Source organism: Protopterus annectens, chromosome 7.part0 (assembly GCF_019279795.1).
Source record: "Protopterus annectens isolate FY-2018-M chromosome 7.part0, PAN1.0, whole genome shotgun sequence".
Lineage (NCBI taxonomy): Eukaryota > Metazoa > Chordata > Ceratodontiformes > Protopteridae > Protopterus > Protopterus annectens.
In genome coordinates, this window is record NC_056739.1 from 1,212,873,348 (window position 1) to 1,212,893,587 (window position 20,240).

Below are 20,240 nucleotides of genomic sequence, written 5' to 3' on the forward strand. Positions count from 1 at the left end.
GCGGGGAAGCAGGTTTACAATTTAAAGATCCACATGAGTATTCAAAAGCCATCTGAAGTACAACATTGTGCTACTGTTAATGCACATTGTGTAAAAAAAATACTGATATGGTGATTTGCTGTTCTAAGACCAAATTCTGATGAGTGAATTGCACATTTGTCTCTCCTTGTATTGTCTGCCTTTCTTTACATGCAGCACCTGGATATAGCGGATATCTTCAGAAGCAGAGGAAATTGAATAATATCTATAATAATGTTAAAACATTAGTTTGGCTTACATGTACTGTTAAAGGAAGTGACATTGATATTTGTGCAAGTATATAATCTAACCTTCGGCTGGATAATATGAAAATATATTAAAAATTCTAAACATCATGACTTTATTGTAAACTATTGAAACGTGGGAAGAAAAACATTGATTTTGTAAAGAAGTTTAAAAAAATGGTTTATTTAGCAATTATTACTCTATGCAGCTAAATGTTTTTTGTAACAGGAAATCATGTTTGCTGTCTTTTGATCTCATTTAGGGCTTGTCATATGGACTTCCAAAAGAGCATAATTGTATACATTGTCATGAGAAGCTTAGTGTGCTGGTTGAAGCAACACGGTTTGAGAAAGTCCAGGCCTCTTCACGAACTGGTGAAGGTATGAATCCTGTTTCATTGAAAGGATAACTTTAGTGAATGGGACATTCAGCACTATATTTAATTTTGTATAATGTTAGAGTACTTAAAACGCATCCTACCACTGTACTTCTGTATTGTGTATATTGCTACTGGCATTTTTCTGCCAACTTTTTGCTGGTTCAATGAGGTTTATTTATTTTTTTCCTTTTTGTGAATTCCCATGTTTTTCAGTCATAGTATTGATTCCAATTTTTAAGGTGAAGGGAAATGTGGGAAATGAAAGAATGTACGTGTCTGATCGTCATGATCATATTAGTAGTTCTAAGAGTGACAGAAATGAACAGTGTAGGCACTACAAAGTAGTAAGTTACCAGAACAGCAACAGGAGTGCAAGCAGCCAGTTTGTAAAGTAGTACTCCAACATTCCTGTTTGCAGATAACCTTCTGTTGTAATCTTATGCATGTAGTCATTTTCATTGCTGCTTTTAAGTTAGACAGTGCACTGAATGTTTTGCTGTCAGTCATGTTTAATTTGGTATGAATACTTTACTCTAACCTAGGATTTAAATGCAAATTGCTGGTGTGTGGCAGCCCAGGTAGCTCAGATTTCCAGCTCTCCTGAGCCCTTTGGCAGCATTCCTATGCAGCGAGCCACAGTTAATTTTTTTCCCTCCATCTTGTCAGTTCATTGTTAACTGCCTTGTTAAAGGGATTCCCATTGTGTTTTTGTCCTAACAGGTGAGGAAAGTATGCCTTTGTTTAAGAGTACTAATCAAAGTTTTAGGGATCTCCTGCCAAGGATAGCCCAACTTCCGGCCAGTATACCAAAGCCTTTAGTGTTTACAGGCATCACATGTCACACACATGCTCCTTGTGTAAGGCATAGGGGAAAACAGTGATGTAGCGATGCACATAATTTAGAACTTCTTTGCAGCTAGCCTGAATGCCATCATTGAATGTCAGTCTGAATGCCCTTCTTCTCTGCCATTTCCAGATAAGTGCCCTGTTGGTGTTCTTCCGTATCTTCTCTTTTATTTTAGTGTTGTTGGTTTACATGTCATCCAGAAAGGGAAAGTGTCAGTAAAGGAGGGTAGGTTCCCCATAAAGATTATCACGAGCAGTCTTCTCACAACCATACACAGTGTTTCTGTCTGCCAAGCATTTGTCCCCAAGACCCTACATCCTTGTCCCTTGTCTATTTACCTTGAAAATCAGTGTCCTAAATTGTTGGCTGAAGGTGCTGTGGTGGAATCTTCCCATCCCTGGGTTCAGTTGCCAGCCAAGAAAAAGGCCAAAAAAACTCATGTTTGATATGACTGCTGTCCCAGGATGTCTCTCTCGAGGCTGGTAAAAGCCCAGAGGATCATCCAGTTATTGCATTATATTCCTCTGCCACAACCCCATCAGAGGCTGGCATGTATTTGACTTATCACACATCTGCAGAGGCTTTTTAAAGGTCTGCTCCAGACATTGAGGGGGAACCTTGGCTGATTATATCTGAGGGACTGAGAGAGATTCCACAGATTTTAGTACAGGAGGAAATCCATACTATGCTTGTAGTGTGTCAGCAAGATCTGACTCTCCTAGGTTTTTTGTGTGGACGTCCTGCAGAAAAAGAAATGGAAAACCAAGCACATTTCCCCTGCTGTTAAGGATCCCTAATGTGAATTGCGGGATTTTACTTGAGGGTTGTTTAATGCTTTAATGGCTTTAAAGCCTCCTCAAGGGGTCTCTGTGCCTGCCCCTCCCTGGTCTTCTGTTCCTCTTAAGAGACTTAAGGAGCAGTCCTCTAATGAGGATCAGGATTCTGGGGGAAGAGTCTTTAATGTACTCTTCTTAGATCTCTTCCCCCTTGAACTGGATCTGAGGAAGAGGATTCTATCAATACAGATTCCCCTTTAGAAGAACTCTCCTTTGGAGACACTATTTCGCATATGATGGAATTCCTTAAGTGATATTGTTCTTTGGTATCTGATATCTAAAAGAGGTTGTGTGAGCCCCTCCAGATGGAGTCTCCCAAACCTTCTTTTATTCATCCAGTTCTGGTGGCTCTCCTGGATACCTTCGCAGCTTCTGTAGCCCCTGATTCTCAGCCCCCAGCTCTCAAGAAACCTGACGGATTTTAGAAGGTACCTGTTGATTGTAAATTTCTGTATAAATGCCCCCTCTGTTGCTCCTTCATTATATGTATCCTCTTGTAAACTTTCCAAGCTGTTGCCCTCTACTAAGATGCTTCCTTCAAATAAGGAAGGTTAGGGCCATGGAGAGTTTGGGCAAAAATGACTATACTGTTGCTACCCTGGCTTCTAGGGCTATTTAATTACCAAACTCATATGACTAGGTATATTTTAATCCTCCTTTTTCAGGTCTCTCAAGTAGTTTCTCACCTTCCTCATTCTGAAGGGGAGGTTTCAGCTCTTTCCTAGTTTGGTTCTACTTCTCAAGTGGCTTGCCACTCCATTAAGTGCAGGTATGATGCTGCTGATGCTTCTTCAACGGTTGCTGCATTTGGTTCTGTTATGAGGCATTACTCATGGCTTTCTCTTCAGGATTTGCCTGATGACACTAAGGCCAAATTATTGGATGCTAAAAGTCTTTTTGGCTCTGCTGCTTCTGAAATTTTTAAATCTCTGCAGGATAAGAGCAAAGTCCTGCAGTAGTTGAAACATATTTTTGCCTTCCTATCCCTTAGTTTCAGTGAAATTACCCTTCCAAATCTTTTTTTTTTTGCACAGACAGTCTAGCCTTCTACTCAAGGGTAAAAAGCGTTCTGTACGTGTATCTACTGCTAAATCTGCACAGACCCCTGTTTCTCAAAAACCTGCATTTCAGGACAAACCAGGTTTCATTTGGCAAATTGCTTCCTTTTCCCCCAGCCAGGTTCCCTCGTCCCTTTCTTCAAAACTGGTTAAGGATCACAACAGACTGTCTGGTTCTGTCCATCATCTGCCAGGGATATTTCATGGTTTGGAATTCTTTTCCTCCCTTTCCGAACATCCCCAAACCTCTTTAACAACTTCCTCTCTTTCCAGACGTGCTTATTTTTCTTATGGCCCAGGGCACCATTCAGGATTTACCACCTGCCCAAGAAGGGGAAAGGTTTTTATTTCAGTGTACTTCTGGTTTCGAGTAAAGAGGGTACCTGGGGGCCAATTCTAGACCTTTCTCAGCTCAACACCTTTGTAAAGGTGTCCCCATTTTTGAACATTGTGCCTTCAAACTTTATTCCCTCTTCCTCTTTCCTATGCATTTCTATTCTCTCTGCATCTCATGGATGTCTACATTCACATCTCCATCTATTCATTTTCCAGGACATTTTTGCGTTTGATTTTTCCTTGTATTTTCAGTTTTCTGCTTTGCCCTGTGGCTTCTCTACTGCTCCAGGGGTATTCATATATTTCCTTATTTGGACAGTCTGCTCATTCAAGCCTCATCCCTTGAGGTTCTGCTTCAAGAACTCCAGTTTAATATTTCCCTGCTGCAGAGTCTGGGGTTTCCCCATAAACTTTCAGAAAACGGTCTTGACTCCTTCTCAGGATCATGTTTTTCTTGGTTGCAGGTTCTTGACCATTCCCTTGCTAGAATCCCTGCCTCCTCTCCAAGGTCCCCCTCTGCTTTTTTCCAGTCTTGTCTTCCTCCGGCTTCAGTCAAGGCCAGGAACTTTCTCAGGGTCCTATGCTGATTCTGGCCAGGCTCCATATGAGAAAGCTTCAGTGGCACCTCAAGTCAGTGTGGCTTCATCACTGTCACCTCCTGGAATTCTTAGTTCCCTTCCTTTCCTGTCTCAAGGTCTAGCTTCAGTGGTGGATTCATCAGCTTTCTGTCATCCCAGGGCTTCCTTTCCAACCTCTAGTCCTGACTCAAGAGCTCTTTTTGGGTGCCTCAGACAGGGGGTGGGGAGCTTCCTTTGGTTCTCCCAAGAGTCTCTTACCCCTTCGTCAACATTAAGGAGATGAAGGCTCTACTTTTAGCTCTTCAAGGCCTTTCATACCCGGTTTCATCCCAGGCCCCTCAAAGTTTTCATAGACAGTGCCACAGTGATGTGGTATGTCAACAAGTAAGGGGGTACAAAGTCCTATCTCCTTTACAGCCTAGCTCTTTAGGTCTCGGATCTAGCTGTCAAATATCAAGGGTCTGTTTAGGCTGTATACATACCCTCACGAGCACAGTCTAGTAGCAGACTCTCTGAGAGGGGCCAATACCCAGACTCATGGATGGATGCTTCACAGAGCTGTGTTTCTGGACATTGTCCATTAGTGGTGTATTCCTCAGGTAGATGTTTTTCCTCCACTCTGTCCAGACAGCTTACTCTATTCTGTTCCAGTGTCCTAACTCCTCTGGCTTGGAAGGAGAATGCCCTGTCTTCTCCTTGGAAAGGGAATGTTTCTGCATGCCTTCCTTCCCCTTCCTCTGCCTCTGAGGGTCTTGCACAAGATCAGGCAAGACTCGCCCAGAATCTTGCTAGTAACTCTTTTAGACAACACTGGTTCCCCCTTCTTTCTCACTTGGCCAGGGGCAATCGCCACAAGTTATCTCACCGAGTGGACCTTCTCAAGCAAGGCAAAGGGTCTCTTATCTATCCTCACATGACCACTCTTCAACTGATGCGGCGGGTGGTGGGGTTTTGATCCCTTTTTATGCATATGTTTTCTGAGTACGTGCTTTGGATCCTGAAGGAGGCCAGGAAACCCACTACCAGGAAGTCATACTTGTCCAAATGGAAGAGATTTTCTCCAATGCCTCACTTGAAACCAAAATTCTTTTTCAATCCAGGTTCCTATTTGTGTGATCTGCTCCATGCTGGGTTGGCATATTGTTCTCACCCACCTGTCTGCCATAACTCCTCCTCTGGCCTCTAGATTCAAGGTCAAACAATTTCTTAAAGACATCCTTCATGTCACGCCTCCCAGGAAGCCTATTCTGCCTTCATGGGACCTCAATTTTGTCCTTGAGAAATTGTCAGGCTTCTTTTGAGCCTGCTGATTCAGCTTCCTTACAACATTTTACTTGGAAGACTGCTCTTCTTTTAGCCCTTACTTCATCTAAGAGAGTACATGTTTCAGGCGCTCATGGCTGTTCCTCCGTTTTAGTTTTTCACAGGGGCAGGATACCTCTTCATACTAATCCTTCTTTTATGCCCAAGGTTGGTCAGTGAGTTGTCTTAAACAGTCTTTTAATTTGCCTTTCCTTTTTCCTTCTCCACAGTCTTACCAGTGAGAAGGTTCTTCACACCTTGGATTTGTCCAGACAACTCTGATATTGTTTAGGTAAGAAAAGAATATTCGTTAATCTGAGCAACTTTGTTTCCCTTCATCCCAAGTCGTTGGGTTTGGCTGTCTCTAAGTAAACCATCTCATCCTGGATTTCTAAGGCCATTTTTTTTGCTATTTTTTCATGGGGAATGTCTTTCCTCTTTAGTAAAGGGTCATTCTACCAGAGCTGTTGCTTCTTCTGGTGCATTTTTCAAATGATTGGATACCAGTTCCATCCTCAAGGCTGCTACTAGGTCTTTCCATACTTTCACTAAGCACTACAAGTTGGATATTATTTCCAGAACAAGGGTTGACTTTGCCTGGGCTATCCTGCATGGATTTATAAAGGGCTGTTTGGTGCAGTCCTCCTCCCAGGTTTCCTCTTGAGCACTTGTACTCTCTGTTACATAAGGTATACTACATCAGTGATATGGAAGGACTTAGTAATACTACAGTTGTGTAAAATCTTACCATAACAGTAGATGTCCTTCTTTTCACTGTTGCAGTTTTCACTCCCTCTCTTCTACCCCTCTGCTCTTCCATATTCTGCTTGCCCTATTGGTCTGGGATTCTTTTCTCATTCCTCTTCCTAGATGCACAAGTTCCTCCTGGTAATTAGGGACATTCTGTTTCTGCTGGGACACTTCAGTTCTGAAGTATGTATGTCCGTAGGTCAGCTTTATGCCTTCCTCCTTGCACTGGGAGCGTACGTATGATGTACGATGCTTGTGAAGAGAAGGACATTTACTGTTACGGTAAGAGTTTGCACAATTATACTTATCTCTAGAGCAGGGCCGGTGTTAGCATTTTGGAGGCCCCCAGCAAATGTCAAGTTGGGGGACCCCTAGGCACTTTCAGTCTATGTATCACCCTGTCATCGCTACCCCTCCTAAGCAACCTTTTCTGTCATACTGCAGACTTTTAGGATTAGTGCACACAGACTGACCTGTAGCTACAATGCTCACAACAGGCCTGTATACCACACTATGTTGACCCATCTCATAAAGGGACATTTGCAGTTACTTGCATTTAGTTGGAACAGTGATACATTACAATTCTGTGAACAGGGCTGGACTTAGGTGAAATGGTGCCCTAGGCACTGCGTAATGTTTCAGTCCCCCACCACATTCTCCATGGGTCCCCCATAACATGCACATAACTATTTTCTTCTTTTCTCACAGGTTGCCTTACTCTTCAACTTTCTATATGCTCTGATGTGCATTTTATAGTTTTGTTTTATTTTTACACAGCCTTGTCATCAAATGATTGCTTGAACAGAAATAATGATTAAAGAAAGAGATTCAGCATTGCTGCTCAACTTTAGTTTTCCTTGTATCCTTTCAACACGCCTTTCCTGACCAAGATAGCACAGTAATAATTTAGGAACTAACTGAAATAAGCTAGTGCCACCAGAAGCCATAGAGGTTATAGATGATCTGGGGTGCATTTTAGATCAGTTTGCCAACCTTTTATTCCAGTGGTTGCCTAAACAAAAATCAGTCTTATTTTTTTTCTTTCAAGGAAGACCTATGCTGTGTCAAGGCTAATGTTGAAGGCTGACAAAATATACCTCACAATAAACTAACAAGACAGTTGTGAGGCTATGTAGTCTCAGGTCCTATCTGGGAATATTGCCTGCCTCCCTGGCTCCCCACAAAAAAGACAATCACTGCCTATGTATCCCTCTGGTGGTAGATTATGATGAAAGCAATGGCTCAAATTGCCACAGTTATGTATTTCAAATGACTGCTGACATACATATAAATAGCATGCCTCCTCACTTCTCCCCTGTAACCCCCTAAGGCAGCCTGTTGTATATGTGCCTAATGTATGATTGTGAGGAAAGAGGAAAAAATAATGATTACTGTACTGTATTCTGCTTTGCTGATGGACAGTACACTGCCCCTACACAAACTAGAGTAACCTTCTTTGTACACCTCTGAGGTCTTTAAGGAAAAGTAAAAAACAATGACCATACTGTCCCCAGCCCAAACGCAAGTTATAATTGTAAGATTATGCTCAACAGGGTTTTAAGGTTGAAAGTAATTCTTTTAAAAATATGTAACATAAATAAGGTATAAAATAAAGCTTGCTTAAATGCAGAAACAGAGTTTAGTAATATGTGATCAGCATCCATACTAAATGACCGTGACTTGGAAAATAAGGAATCTGCTGAATGGACAGTTTTCCATTACAGACTTAAAAACAGGATGTATGCAAGAGCAAAAATGCAAAGTCTGCTTTCAAAGAACACTGACATGTTTTTCTGCATATAAAAAGAATGGACACAATATGTTTCCTTAAACAACAGGACATGTTTATGACACTTACAATGTGTTTCCCTAAAAAAACATGTTTTTCTGCATTTGGCACAAGAACAGATGATGTTATGTAGTCCTATCTCGCCTACATTCTTACCCGTGGTTCGGAGCCGAATATCGGCTCCGACTCTGCCGATTTTACTAGCTCAAAGTCTTTCATTGGCTGGGCTAAGCAGGTATCCCATGGTGCACTGCTCCATTTCCCCAGATCTCGTTTGCCGCTCGTGTAGCTCGAATGTGGTTTTGCTTGGCTGTGGCTAAGTACCCCCTTTTTTCTTGGCTTAAGAAAAGTTTTGATTCCTATCAAAAGCTGTTTTCATAGCTGTTTGTCTAAGATGTTATGTGATCCTATCTTGCCTACATTCAGTACTGATGGGCTCGGATTCGATCCCTCGGCTCCGACTCGGCACGCTATGCTATAGAGCGAGGCCTCTTATTGGCTGAGCTATTTCTTATCCCAGGATGCACCACCACTAATCCCCCAGATCTCGTTTGCCGCTTACAAACTAGGACGTGGTCTCAAACTTGGCTGGGCTAAGTACTGTTTTATTCAGACTGTTCCTGTCAGGAAATTTGCTAATTTGAACCCAAAAGCTGTTTTAACAGCTATTGTTGTTGTACGAGTGTGTTTGGTAAAATCTGTTGAGAAAATTGTGTTTTTTCGTTAAGGAAGGTTTCCCGTTTAAGTTAGAGGGGCCTTCCCCTATTACTATTACTATCTAGCGTTTTTGTGTTTCCAGAGGTCAAGTACCTGCTTAAGTTAGAGGGTCTTGACCCTCATATTCTGTGTTTGTGCTACTAGTTTGTGAATTGTTTTTTGTCAAAAAAAAAAAAAAAAAAAAAACTTAGTTTTCTCTTTCTGTGTATTAAAATCTTGTTTCTTAGGGTTAGTCAGCATGTCTAAGGAACATAGACCCTCTGGGTTTAAAAAGTGCCCCAGGTGTGGTTATAAAATGTCCATAACGGACGACCACTCCTCGTGCGTTTATTGTTTAGGCGCCAAGCACCTACAAGAGTCCTGTAGCGTGTGTCACGCCTTTTCTTCGAGAGTCCTCCAGGAGAGGAAGAATAAATTAATTTTAAAAGGTCTGATTAAGCCATCCTTCGAGGAGGCTTTATCTTCCTCTTCCTCTCCTACGAAAAAGAAAAAAGCGTCTGCTCCGACCAGTCTGTCGGAACCGACTGCCAAAAAACATAGGAAGGCTTCTCCATCGGCTCCACGGACTTCGGAGCCGAGGGCCGAACGATCTGCCTCGATGCCTCCAGTCTCGACCCCTTAGGTTTCGGAGCCGAGGTCTGGGGCATCGAGAGGCGGGTCACCTTCATCGGCTCCACTGATTTTGGAGCCGATGAGGGTTGCCGGCTCAGACTCTTCCCCTTCGGCGCCGAAGTCCTCATCTGCACCGAGGGAAATTGTTTTGAGATCTCCCTCGGAACCGATAGTAATCGAATCCATTCGGAGCCGGTCCCTTAGTCCTATGGAGCCGATGGAGAAATCGGTTCGGACCCGATCGGTGTCATCTAGATCCTCCAAGATGTCTGATTCAGACATCGACAGGGTGCTCCTAAGACTTTTCCAGTCTCCGGTGTTTCAAAAGTTAGATGTCCTTCAAGGATGCATCTGCAGTCATAACAAATGGGTTGTCCTGTCGTCAGGCAGCCCTTCAGTCGGCCGGATTCCAAAGTCTGGGTCCGGCTTCGGCTGATTTCGCACTTCACCCGACGTCATCTCTGCTGGTCTTCGGGTATAAAGGCATCAGCCGACGCCATTTTCCTCAGTCCTTCTTGCCGCGCGGCGCCCGAAGCAGAAGCTGTTCGCAAGTGCCGGTCGGTTAGATCCAGAGATTACTACTACCGAATACTACTTCAAGACTTCTAAAGTTAAGTACCCGTTGGGGACTCTTTCTTGCCTCAGCCGATGTCAGAAAAGTCAATAACTGTTTAACTTGTGGGAAACAAATACCTCATAAAGATTTCCACTCTTACTGCCTGCCTTGCTTAGGCCCAGACCACGACGTAGCAGCCTGTTCGCCTGTGCTTCTTCAACCGACAACGCTTAGGCGCCGGGTCGGAGTTTGCTGAACAGTTTTTCGCTCAGATTTTGCGTACATTATGCCGCCGGATCCTCCGACTACCCAAATTGTTAAAAAACGCAAAGAAAAGACCGACACTCGCGGTCCGCGGTTTCGCCGAAACCACGGTTAAGCAAGCCATGAGTATCTCGGTTTCGGCCGAAACCGAGAAAACCGGTCAATCTTCAGCCGAATCCATGACTACTACTGAGGCTCCTGCTACCTTAGTTGAATCGGCCTCAGAAGTTTTGCCCACTACTGTGGTTCCTAGTTATTTATCAGACACCATTCCTTTGGATGTCTCTACCCCAGCACGTGGTGCTGCTAGGCCTCCTGCAGCCATGTCTATTAAGGCCTTTGCCAGGGCTAAAGCAGCCAAAACCGTTAAATCAGTGCCTGTTAAGCCCCCCTCACACAGGCCCACTTCTAGTTCACAAATGCTTACTCTGGCAGAGGATTTAATATCCTTAATTAGGGGATCCCAATCTCACCCAGACAGGGCCTCTCAGCCCCCAGAAAAGAGACCTAGAGCAGAGCCCCCCGAGCCAGTGTCTTCTGATGATTCTTCGGATGACTCAGACATTACAGATCAGCCAGAGGCTCCCTTTTCTACTTATGAAGATTCCGATGCTGAAGAATCCATTCCATCTGCCTCTCCACCAGAGGAATTTTCCTTTGGGGAAACCTTACATGCCATGAGAGAACAATTCCAATGGCAGGGACAAGATCTCTCAGATTCAAGAAAAAGGCTTAGAACATTTATGCACTTACCACAACATAGGCCCTTAGCTATACCTCCAGTACTGCCTGTTGTGGATGATGCATTTAATGATGTTTGCACTGCTCCTGATACTTTACCTCCAGCCCCTGCCAAACCTGATAGATTTTACAGGGTGCCAGACACTCATCACCACCTATACAAGGCCCCACTTGCAGATCCTGTTACTATATCCTAGGGGCCTAAGGCAGTAGCCTCGACCTCAGCAAAAAAACATATTCCTTCTGAAAGGGAATCCAGGTCCTTAGAGAGATGGGGGAAAAAAGTTTACACCTCTGCTACTCTCTCAGCTAGAGCTTTAAACTGTCAGTTTCATATGATCCAATACCAAGAGTTTATGCTTGATCAGTTAACTAAGAAGCTGTCCACTGATGACTCCTTAGATAAGAAATATGTTTTAGAAATGGTGAATAACATTCAGCAGGTTAGTAACCATTCTTTAAAATGTGGCTATGATGCACTGGAGGCTTCATTTAGATCAGCCATGACTGGCACAGTGATAAGAAGGCATGCATGGTTGAAAGAACAGGTCTTGCCGGATCATGTTAAAGCAAAGCTGTTAGATGCTCCTATGGATAAGGCCAGTCTATTTGGTACACCTGCTCAGCAAGTAATGAAGAAAATGGAAGAGAAGGCGAAATCTGTACAAACAGTTAAGGATTTCTTACAGGTTCAGCCCCCAAGGTTTAACAGGAACTGGCCTGCCAAAAATTGGTCCTTTCCAGACTCCTCAAAATCTCAAAGAGGCAGGAATAGACGCTCTAGAGGCAGAAATCAATCCAGAGGAGGTGCCTACAGAGAACGACAGTGGCAAGGCAATACCCGAGGCACAGACACAACCACTGCCACTGCAACAGGACAATCACAGTGACTTGGCTCTGACACCGCCTACCAGGGAGCAAATAACAGCACCTTTAGGCGGAAAGTTAGCCTTATTTTCGAAAAATTGGCACTATATCACAAAAGACAAGTGGATTTTGCAAACCATAGACCAAGGCTACGGGTTCCACTTCCACACCTTACCAGTAAAAAGAGGAATGCCAAACCTACCTCCAAATCAAAAAACAGAAGCTCTAAAGCAGATAGCGCAATTAACAAAGATAAGAGCTGTGGAAAGAGTACCAATAACAGAACAGGGCAAAGGATTCTACTCCAGACTCTTCCTAGTACCAAGAAAAGAGAAAAGTTGGAGACCTATTCTCGACCTGTCCATCTTAAACACATACATCATTGTCCCAAAATTCAAAATGCTGACCCTACAGCAACTTCTTCCCATGCTGGGCAAGGAGTGTTGGCTGGTAACTCTAGATCTCAAGGAGGCATACCTGCACGTCCCCATACGACCAAATTGCAGAAGATACCTCAGATTTCTTGCAGGATCAGAGCATTATCAATTCTCAGCATTGCCCTTTGGCTTATCTACTGCGCCCAGAGTATTCACAAAATGCCTGGCATCAGTAATCGCTCACTGCAGGCTACAGGGAATCCAAATTTATCCATACCTGGACGACTGCCTGCTACAAGCGGACAACCAAAGCAAGCTGACAACAGATTTACAAAGAGTCATTTGCTTACTACAAGCCCTGGGATACACAGTCAATTTACAAAAGTCAAGACTGATACCATCCCAAACAAGAACATTCTTGGGTGCGGAATTGGACACAGTAAAACAAATGGCATTCCTAACTGCAGAAAAACAAAAACAACTCCCTCTTTACTTCTTGGCATTAACAAAGCAGAACAAGCTAACAGCAAGAAAAGTACTGCAGGCCTTGGGCTTCATGGCATCATGCATAATCTTGGTCCCACATGCCAGACTGCATATGAGAAAGCTACAGTGGTACCTAAAGAATTTATGGTCTCAACACAGGCACAGCTTAGAAACCGAAATCCCACTAATACCATGCCTGAAACAGGAGTTCCTATGGTGGGCTCAAGCATGCCAGTCAAACCCAGGCTTGCCCTTCCACAACTTTCAAGCAAGTCAAACCATCACAACGGACGCCTCAGACCTAGGCTGGGGGGCGCACATGTTGGACAAATGCATACAAGGATTGTGGACTCCAGACCAGCTGCACCTGCACATAAACCAAAAAGAAATGCTGGCAGTAAAACTAGCAATCCAGAAATTCAGACCATTCCTCAAAGAAGGCCATTTAATGATAAGGACAGACAACACCACAGTCATGTGGTACATCAACAAACAGGGAGGCACTCATTCATACCCCCTATGCAGAATGACTCTGGACCTTTGGAATATGTCTCTGAGCTACAACATCCAGTTACAGGCAATATTTGTGCCGGGAAAAGAAAACACCCTAGCAGACATGTTAAGCAGAACCACCCCGGATGCTCACGAATGGATGCTACACCCGGACATCTTCAAGGCCATCACAAAGAAATGGGGAATGCCACAAATAGACCTATTCGCATCCCCACTCAATCACCAGCTCAAAAAATTCTGCACAAGGACATACCACCCACTTGCATGGAAGGTGGACTCTCTATCCTTCAGTTGGAAAGGCCTGACAGCATATGCATTTCCACCTCTTCCTTTGATGAACAAGGTACTACTGAAAATCAAAGAGGAACGCCCAAGGATAATCCTGATAGCTCCGAATTGGCCAAGACAACACTGGTATCCATTGCTGAGGAGCATGTCTCAGGGAGAATGTGGTCAATACCCTGATGCCTTTGATGTTAACTCAGAACAACTACAACATCATGCACCCAAACCTAAAAACCTTGCAACTGACTGCCTGGAACATCACATAGCAGCAACTAACCCAGACCTATCCCAAAGGGTTAAAGACATTATCCTTGAAGCCCGCAGACCTTCAACAAGAAGGAACTATGCAGGAAAATGGAAAAGATTTGTCATTTGGAGTACTGAAAGAGGAAAAGATGTGTCGAACATAGATATTGCTAACATCCTGGAGTACTTGGCAGAGCTTCTACATACAGGCCTGTCCTATTCCTCCATCAAGATACATGCATCAGCTATTTCAGCAGAATACAGCTTCGATCCACCTGTCTTTTCGCATCCTCTACTCAGGCAGTTCCTCAGAGGGATCAAGAATGTAAAACCTCCTAGGAAACCACCATTACCAGCATGGGACTTGAACTTTGTGCTAGAAAAATTGACACTCCCTCCATTTGAACCAGCAGCAACAGCAGATCTGCAACACCTATCATGGAAAACTGCTTTCCTACTGGCAATTACTTCAGCAAGGAGGGTTTTGGAACTACAGGCCTTAATGGCAGTACAACCCTTCCTAATCTTCCATCAAGATAGGGTGTCCATGAGAACTAATCCTACATTTATGCCTAAGGTGGTATCCAGAGTGTCTTTAAACCAGGCAATCCACCTACCTACCTTCTTTCCCAATCCACAGAACAGGGGGGAAAGACTGCTGCATACCTTGGATGTACATAGACAGTTACGCTACTACCTGGACAGAACCAAAGGTGACAGAAAAACTGACCAGCTTTTAGTAGCCTATGCAACAGGAAGGGAAGGAAAAGCAATTTCCAAACAGACAATCTCCAAATGGATAGGAAATTGCATAAGATTCTGTTACTCCTACCACGGAAAACCAATTCCACAGAACATAAGACCTCATTCTACAAGGGCTACAGCCACTACCACAGCTTTCTTACGAGGAGTGGCAACCAAGGACATTATTGAGGCGGCTACTTGGACCTCCGTGCATACATTTGCCAAGCATTATAATTTACCTCTATACTCTAGATCCCGAGCAGGGTTTGCCACTGCTGTACTGCAAGGGATCCTAACTACACCATAATTCTTCTTCCTCCTCCCTAGTTTGGCTATGGTATTCTACCCATTTGTTATGACTGCAGATGCATCCTTGAAGGACATAGTACAGTTTTGTACCTACCATAAATGTAGATGTCCGAACAGGATAGCATCTGCAGTCAGGATTACCCACCCTCCTTTCCCTCTGTGGTACTCCTAGGGTATTTACCCTCTTAATAGCTAGCTGGGGGGGAGTCTCTTATGGTGTATTTGTTTGTATATATGTACATACATTGTTATTTTTTGTGTTTGCCTTCTACTTTTTTGGAAACATTGGCATTTATCCAAAATTTAGCTTTCCAAGAGGGCAACTGGCATCTGGGGCAAGAAACACTGAGGAAAATGGCGTCGGCTGATGCCTTTATACCCGAAGACCAGCAGAGATGACGTCGGGTGAAGTGCGACATCAGCCGAAGCCGGACCCAGACTTTGGAATCCGGCCGACCGAAGGGCTGCCTGACGACAGAACAACCCATTTGTTATGACTGCAGATGCTATCCTGTTCGGACATCTACATTTATGGTAGGTACAAAACTGTACTTTTCGGCTCCAGCCCATTCGGCTTCAGAGCCGATGGTCCACCCTGCTACTATGGTTCCTCCTCCAACAGCCTCGGCACTGTTGGAGCCGGTGCTGGTGGAACCGAAGGAGGTTTTCGGGTCGGGCCTGACCCTTACTCCAACTCCGGCTCTTGAGTCGGAGTTCGGTACGCGGACGTCTTCTGTCGGCCCCGGGGGGGACGCTTTGGGACTGATGTTTTCGGTCTCGAGCCTTCCTCTCGGTGCGTCGGCTGCGGGAGTGCCGTCTACTGTTGTGGCCACGGAGGTGGGACCTTCCCAGGATTCTGGTGGTCCCGCCTTCAGGGCTATGAGGAGTGCGTTAGCCAAATCTTCTTTGGCTACCTCCACGGTCTCTCCAGCTCCTTCCCTGCATACTGAGACTGGGTCTTTGGCAGTCGCCCTGTCCTTAGACAGCAGAGCCCCGGGGCCTGAGGTTACCCCCACTGGGGTTTCCCCCCCTCCTGGAGGTCCCTCTGAAGCATCTTCGGAGGAACCCCCCAGGAAAAGATCGTGCAAGAGGAAGCACGTTGACTCCCCTGATGAGTCTCTTACATCAGACACTGATCTCGATGATGCAGAGGGGTCCCCTAAGTTGTCCTCAGATGATGTCTCCTTTGCAGACATCCTGGAAGCCCTTAAACAACGAGGCGGCTGGCAATCCAAACCCCCTTCTGCTGATGAGTCGGTGTTCCTTAAGGCCTTCGGGGCACAGCCCTCCGCCTCCTGGGTGTCTCCGCCCTTCGACGAGCTCTTGGATTTGATCTGTCGAAGGGTGTGGGAACACCCAGACTCTGTGGAACTGGTGCCTGCTCGTCCTAATAAGTTCCTGTCAGCACCCCCGGAAAAAGAGTTTCTGACGAAAGGTGTGGCTGTAGATGCTTTGGTGGTGGCATCTGCTACCCAGCAAGATGTAGCAGAGGCTTCGACGTCCGTCCATCCTCCTAATAAGGAGTCTAGGATCATGGATCGGTACGGTAAGCGCACCCTAAGTTCAGCGGCCTTTACATTAAGGTCCTTGAACTATCTCACGCACTTTACCAGGTTTCAGAGGGATCTGATTAAAGAACTTTCCGATACCCTCTTGGGTAACCTGCCTGAGGAGCTGGCCCAGACGGTTGGCTCTCAGCTGGCTACGCTGTCGCCCATATCAAACTCGTCCATGAGGCTCATTTCTTATGCGGCCGAAGGGGCGAGTAGTGCGGCGGGTACAGGCATTGCTCTACGGAGACAAGCCTGGCTCCGCCTGTGTCATTTTGCGGAGGCCTTTAAGTCTTCCTTTGCCGACGCCCCCTTTGATGGGTCCTCCTTGTTTGGACCCAAGGTAAAGGACACACTGACCCGCTGCGAGCAAGAAGGTAAGACTTTGACTGCCGTAGGGGCACGATTTTCCACTCTCTTTCAGCCTTACCCCAAGGCTAAAAGAGGAGGGAAAATGTGGTTCCATAGATCTCAGAAGTCTTACCCCTCACAGCAGGACGATCCCCCTTCCAGAGGCAGGGGAGGGGGAAATTCTTCTGGAAGATGCCGTCCCAGAGGCGGCAGAGGCCCTCGCAACACTGGAGACCGCGAGTCCTTTCGTGGCTCTTCAGCCTTTCACAGTCCCTGAGGGATTGCCCGACTGTGCAGCTCCGGAGCCAGTCGGGGGTCGTTTTTCGAGGCACCTAAAAGCCTGGGAAGGTATCACTCAGGACCAATGGGTGCTTCGAATTATCGCCGGAGGTTACGCCATCCCTTACTCTCACTCTCCACCTCAGTCCAAAAAAATCCCGGCCTCCCACCCAGTCAACGGGAAACTGCAGACTCAGAAGTTTCAAAGCTGCTGCAGAAAGGAGTCATCCAACCGGTCCCCGCAGACCAGATCAGATTAGGGACTTACTCAAGATTCTTTTTGGTGCCAAAAAAGACCGGGGACTTGAGGCCCATTTTGGATCTCAGCATTCTAAACCGTTCAGTCAAAAAGTCCAAGTTCCGAATGGTCACCCTACAAACCATTCTCCCATTGCTGGAGAAAGGTGTTTGGATGTGCTCCATAGATCTCAAGGACGCTTATTATCATATCATGGTACATCAAGCGTCCAGGAGACATCTGCGCTTCAGCCTAGGAGGCAGTCATTTTCAGTTCCGCGCGCTGCCCTTTGGTCTCACCACAGCCCCCAGGGTGTTCACCAAATGTTTGGCGGTTGTGACTGCTCACCTGAGAAGTCTAGGATTCCAGGTGTTTCCGTATCTAGACGACTGGCTCCTAACTGCCACCTCCAAGCATCTACTATTGCGGACCCTACAAGCCATGATATCACTGGGCAATTCCCTTGGAATCACCTTCAATTGGCCAAAGTCTGTGTTGCTGCCATCTCAACGCATAAGATTCATCGGAGTAGAGATAGACTCAAACCGAATGCGGGTCTATCTACCTACAGACAGGATACAAACCATACAGGCTCAAGTTTGAGCCTTACTTCCCAGATCCAAAGCCCCAGCCAGAATGGTCCTGCAGCTATTGGGATCCATGTCCGCCACGGTTCTTCTAGTTCCCCTAGCAAGATTGCACATGAGAATTCTCCAGTGGCTTCTTTCAGCTCAGTGGTCCTTTCAGGAACTCCCTCTGTCACCTCATATGGATCACTGAAACCTGCAAACGGGACCTTCGCTGGTGGCTGGTGCCCTCCAATCTGGATCAGGGACGACCCTTTGTTCCACCTCCTCCTGTGGCCACTTTGACCACGGACGCCTCCCAGATGGGGTGGGGGGGGGCATTCCCTGGGCAGGTCAGTCCAAGGCAAATGGCATCCAGAAGAGACCCTACTTCATATCAACATCCTAGAAATGAGGGCGGTGCTTCTGTCCCTTCAAGCCCTTCACGATTACCTCCCTCAGGGCGTAATTGCCGTTCACTCCGACAACATGTCAGTGGTCTGGTACCTGAACAAGCAGGGAGGGACCAGATCCTGTCCCCTTTGCAGAGAGGCCATGAGAGTTTGGGAATGGGCAGTGTCGACCAAGTGCTCTCTAGTGGCAACTCGTATCCCGGGCAAGCCCAATGTGATAGCCGACAGACTGAGCAGAACTATCCTCTCTCCACATGAATGGTCTCTGAACATTACAGTTGCAAATCAGATTTTCAGCAAATGGGGAGTTCTGTGTTGCGACCTCTTCGTGACTCCACTGAATGCGAAGTGCAAAAAGTTCTTCTCCCTCACCCCGGCTCTGGGGAAGAGCCCTATGGACGCACTAGCCCTTCCGTGGCCCACCGGCTTGCTTTATGCTTTTCCCCCAGTTCCTCTCCTTCCCAGGGTGATCCAAAAGGCATCTCTCTTTGGGAGCAAAATGATCTTAGTTGCTCCTTACTGGCCTCGTCAGTATGGTTCCCCTATCTTCGGAAATATGCTCTGGAAGGTCCATGGTTCCTGGATCAGATCCCAGACCTATTGGCTCATCAGTCGGGACTATTCCACCAGTCCCTTCACACCTTAAAATTGACGGTTTGGCTCCTCCTCTTCAGACTATAGTCAGGAGTCGTACCTTGGATCCGGAAGTTGTACACATTTTATCTTTGGCCCACAAGTCTGCTACAAAGAAATTGTATTCTAGCAAATGGAAAAGATTTGCTATTTGGGCTCAACTCCGGGGTCTGGATCCCATCACTATTCCTGTATCAGAAGTACTGAAATTTCTAACTTCTCTTTTCAATCAAGGCTCTTCAGTCTCTACCATCAAGGTTCAATTGGCAGCTATTTCCATTTTTCACGAATCTATAAACCCACCTTTAATGAGCAACAGATTATGTAAGACCTTCTTGAAAGGTGCTGCGCTTTTAAGACCTCCGATTTCTCATCCTGCTCCTCCATGGGATCTCGATGTGGTGTTACACTCCTTAACTTCCTCCCCCTTCGAACCGGCAGCGACATGTGATTTAAAATTTCTATCGTGGAAAACTGCCTTTCTGGTGGCGATTACTTCTGCCAGAAGGGTTTCAGAGCTTCAAGCTTTGTCTGTAAAACCTCCGTACTTAGTTTTTCACAAAGACAGAGTATCTCTCAGGCCAAATCCATCCTTTGTCCCTAAAGTTTGTTCCAGTTTCTGCCTACAACAGTCATTAGAACTTCCAGTCTTCTTTCCGAAATATTCTAACAAAGCGGAATTCATATTCCACACATTAGATGTCCACAGGCAATTGCGTTTTTATTTAGATAGGACCAAACAAACAAGGAAAACAGATCAGTTGTTTGTATCCTTTGCGGACAATAAATTGGGCAAAGCCGTCACAAAGGTCACTTGCCAAATGGATCAGGGACTGTATTACTCAAGCTTATTCTTATTCTAATAAAGAGCTTTACCACCTCTGTCAAAGCTCATTCTACAAGAGCTATGGCTACTTCGATAGCATTTCATTCTAAGCTTGCCATTAGTGACATTTGTGCTGTGGCTACATGGTCTAACCCGCACACTTTCAATTCCCACTACAAATTGGATGTGGCATCTAGAGGACGAGCTTCATTTAGTTCCACAGTGCTCAGGAGTGTTTTCCAATGAGCCACCCAGGATTTAGGTGCTAGGGATGCTGTCCCATCAGTACTGAATGTAGGCGAGATAGGATCACATAACATCTTTTAGTTATGTACTTACCATAACTTTAGATGTTTGGGATCCATCTCACCTACATTCCCAATAACCCACCCTCCTTCCCCCTTCCTTGGAGATCAGAGGATATCAGAAGGTCCGAAACCTGTTTCATCTTGAAACATCTGACAATGTTATATAAACAAGTTGTGCATGTGTGCATGAATGCGGACAAACAAGATCTGGGGGATTAGT

At 45.5% G+C, this 20,240-nt stretch overlaps 1 protein-coding gene across 1 annotated transcript in view; it reads left to right on the forward strand.

Moving 5' to 3' along the window:
• Positions 1–20,240, forward strand: part of LOC122806979 — a 388,827-nt gene that overhangs the window by 246,978 nt on the left and 121,609 nt on the right. The window contains exon 8 of the mRNA XM_044077841.1: positions 527–644. Coding sequence (XP_043933776.1) covers positions 527–644 — 118 coding nt within the window. The remainder of the gene's footprint in view (positions 1–526; positions 645–20,240) is intronic.